The sequence below is a fragment of the Trypanosoma theileri genome, assembly GCF_002087225.1.
Source record: "Trypanosoma theileri isolate Edinburgh chromosome Unknown TM35_Tth_72_V1, whole genome shotgun sequence".
NCBI classification, from domain to species: domain Eukaryota; phylum Euglenozoa; class Kinetoplastea; order Trypanosomatida; family Trypanosomatidae; genus Trypanosoma; species Trypanosoma theileri.
The window spans coordinates 1-3,947 of NW_021639914.1; the positions used below are offsets into that span (position 1 = coordinate 1).

General features: G+C 40.0%; 1 protein-coding gene across 1 annotated transcript; it reads right to left on the bottom strand.

The window, feature by feature from the left end:
- Positions 1-1,860: 1,860 nt before the first annotated feature.
- Positions 1,861-3,945, bottom strand: TM35_000721000 (retrotransposon hot spot (RHS) protein; the record flags this gene model as incomplete). The annotated part of the gene is made up of 1 exon (XM_029031222.1): positions 1,861-3,945. A coding segment is annotated over one exon (2,085 nt), but the record flags the coding sequence as incomplete, so codon positions are not given.
- Positions 3,946-3,947: the final 2 nt, after the last annotated feature.

A 3,947-nucleotide genomic window follows, 5' to 3' on the forward strand; every position in this document is an offset into this window, starting at 1 on the left:
GCTCATTTGTATGAGGTGAAGGACAGTCTCATGATCGGAGGCCGGAAGACAACGCGGCAAAGACTGCGCCCATGGTTTCGGGACACTCCAGCAGCGCATGCCGGTTAACTGGGTAAAAAAGTAAAAATGAAATAAAATAAAAAAATCTACAGGGATGCGGTGGGAGGGCGCGAAAAGAACGATCTCGATTGAATCAAAAACGAGAAACAACCGAAACAAAGACCTAGACTATCAGTTTGTGTGGTAATACAGAAAAAACATGAGAGCAAGAGATAGACATTAGCGTAGCAGCAAACCAAATGCGATCATATCCGCTTGCCCTTTCAGAGTTTATATATAAAACAAATAAATTACGATAATTGTTTCCCTCTACAAATTTTCCCACTCAAAATCCACATCACCCTTAACAGAAAACAATTCCCCTCTGACGCTCTTGTTCCCCAGAGCCACGCTCGTGGGAAAGCCCACTGCCCATCACGCGCGTCGTTGGGAAGTTCCTTTGCCGTTGGGGACCGCGAGGTGCGTGTCCGTTTTGTGTTTTTTGCGCGTTTATTTTCATTTATTTCACAACCCCCAATTCCCAAACCCCATGCTTTTCGTATTATTTTGGTTTTCTCCATTTATCTTTTTTTTTTATTGTTTGCTGGGGGTTTGATCTGCCAGCCAATACTAACCCGCACACCACGCCCAACAATAAAGAGCGACACCGTGAAGGAGAATGGGATCCATTCCCCAAACTCTTTGAACAATCCGCGTTTGAATCATCACGGCGTCACCCTTTTGAAATTCCACTGAGGGAAGAGAACAACGGCCATCCGCCACACACCCCATTCATTAACAGCGCCAAAAAAAGAGTGAGGAAGCCAAACAACATCCAACACCAGAAGAAGAATAAATAAAACCAGCAGGGGAGCCAAACCCCCAACAGTTCCTCATCTTTTCTTCATAATTTCCATTGGAATTCCAAAGGATTCAAGGCGCAACGAAAGCATACCCAGTAAAAGTATACCTAATGTAATTTACCTTCTTCTTTGCCGGGCCTAAAAAGTGCAAGAAAAAACAAAGAGAGAAACAGAAAAATATTTTTATTGGTTTTCCCCTTGTTTTAAGAGAGATCCCCCTGGGGAGCGGCAGGCAACAGAATAGTTTGCAACACTTTCCCGCCATGCAGAGTGAGAATATCTTTTGTATTTTGATAATTTTCTCCCCCATCAAAGCAATAAATTTATCATTTGGGCAGAGCAGTAAAACAAAAAAAAAAAGAAGCACCTAGTACTTTCCCGTTGTGTTTTTGCTCCCCATTGAATTTTAATTAAAAACTAGAAAGGATTCCCGACCGCCAATTCGCAATTAATACTGATGAAAAGGAAATGCTGAGAGCCCATTTTAACCCACCACCCCGCGCAACAAAAAGAAGGACGTATTGAGTGGATTTTTCAAAGCAACAAACCCCAAACGACAACACCCACACATACACAAACTAAGAAAACGTAATATGTTATTATTATTTTTTACCAAGCGTAACATTAGAACGTTCCTTTTTCCAATCCCATCCACCCTGAAAATAATTTTAAAAACTCAACGAAATCAAAAATTAATATATGTTGTCATTTGTATTTTGTCCTAAAATAAAACAGAAATTATAAATGGGCGATACACCGAACAGTTAGTCATTGTTTTGTGAGACCATACGGCATATTTATTTTACCCTTAAACTCATACTACAAAAAAAAAAAAAAACATGTCAAAGGAATACTTTATTTCACTAATATTTCTGGAATTAAAACATATTTCAGTTGAAATAAACACTTCTTGTCGTATTTTTTTTTTTTTCCTTCTTCTTTCGTTTTATTTCCTTCTTTAATACATCGCCATTAAAGCCTCAATAAGCCATACAATCATTGTTGGCGACATGTCCACCTGATACTGATTTACCTTTTCATTCCAGATTTTGGCAGTAACCTCCCGTTCCTCGAGATTATAGTTTCCTGATTCATTCAAAGTACATCCCTGCCATTTTTTTATTTGTCTCCTCTCATCAGTGCCATAGGGTTGTATGTAAATGATCTCCCACGATACTTCCTTGGAAACATCAGTCCAATCAGAAAAACAATTTTTAAGATATTTATTGAATTCAATTACTGCAGTAACTGTGGTTTCATGTATTGTGGCAGTTGTCGCTTGTATACCAATCAGTGTAACCGTTCCCTCTGGGGATTTCACAAAGTAGAAAGCATCCACCAGAGGGAAATTAGATATAGAAGGATGGTAAAGCATATTGTACTCTATCCTCCTCTTCTCATCTTTTATACTGGTGGGAAAGGAGAGATACCCATCACTAGCAAACGTAATCAAATCTCTCCGTTGTAGAACACTCTGCTGACTCACTCGACCTTTAGGTGGTTGAATTATTTGCAGTACTTCACTAAGTGCAGTCACAAAATTTTTATCTGTAAAAGCATTAACACCATACCGTTGAAAACCTTCGGCAATGATCACACCCTTGTCGGTGAAAACCATATTCAGAACAGGGGACTTCAAAAACACAATCACTCTAGCAACTATCTGATCGCCCAAAGCAACGGTAATCGGCTTATTCCTTGGGACATCGCGACAATTAATGACAACACGGTATATTTTTACTAGTTTATGGGATGGACTCTTATCTTTCCATTCACCAATACCTCTGAGGATATTTTTGTACTCTGTAATATTGGATTCGTTAATGAGATCCAACGTATCTTTCACTTCATTGCACCGATCACGATACATACCATCATCAAAAATATGACGTGGAAGTGGCCCAATATTATTAATACGTTCCTTTATTTCCTTCCAATGGTTTTTAAGTTCTTTGGATTGGTTGCGCTTTTCCCATGCACATATGGCCTTGATTTCACGCACAGTTGGACAATTCATGACGATTCGATAAGCCCCTTTTTGCTTCCTCCATCCTTTATACTGTTCCTCATTTGGGGATGATATCACAATCATGCCCCATCCTGAAGGAGGCAGTCGGGTCGGTGGTCCTCTACTTTTCTCATCCACATCATAGATTATGTATCCTCTTTTTTCTTTATTTTCTTCACCTCGTTTAAAGAAATTCCCTACAACACTTACTGCCTTTTCTTCTCCTTCGTACCAAGTAACCTTTCCACCATCATTCTTCTTTTCAAACAGATAGGCCCCACCTCTAATGAAGCACGCAACCACTGGGAGTTTTTTTGCATTGTAATGCAACAGTTGATAGAGGAGGAATGAACCAGCTGCAAAGGACTTGCCAATTCCAGGTGTTCCAATTAACACATATGGAGTGAGTTCCTTAATAGCATCCACATTATTGCCAAAATACTTATCCAGATTCTCTAGAATTTTATACCATACACGCATCACCTCCTTGTTAACATAAATATCGCAGCTCTTATTCATACTGAACTCTGTGTATGACCATCCTTTCTCAGAGGTGAACACCATCAACTCCAGACGTCCATCCTCGGGTTTCTCATAATCATTATCATCCTCTGCAGAACCCTTCATCACCTCATCATCTGTCCACAGTTGCGGTGGATGGCCCTCTTTCACTTGCATACCGAATCCCCTACCACCAACACCCTGCACATAGTGCCATGTCGCATTATACACAGATTCATATACACCTTCCATTACCACAGATGTAGCATCCTGAGAAACAAACCCCTTTTCCTTTGCAATATTAAGAGCTGCATTCAGAATCCCCCTTGCCATTAAAAGAATACTCTCCTTGTCTGTGAATTCATCCCATTGCTGGAGAGAGTAAACTCCTGCTTTTTCAAGATTGTTTGCAACCTCGTTCAGAACCCTTACTTTCTCCCGCAAAATCCCCATATTTTCCCTTATTCTCTCGTAGGCGGGCAATGCAGTAATAAATCTTATCATCTCCTTATCCTGAATATACATATCTGGTTTTA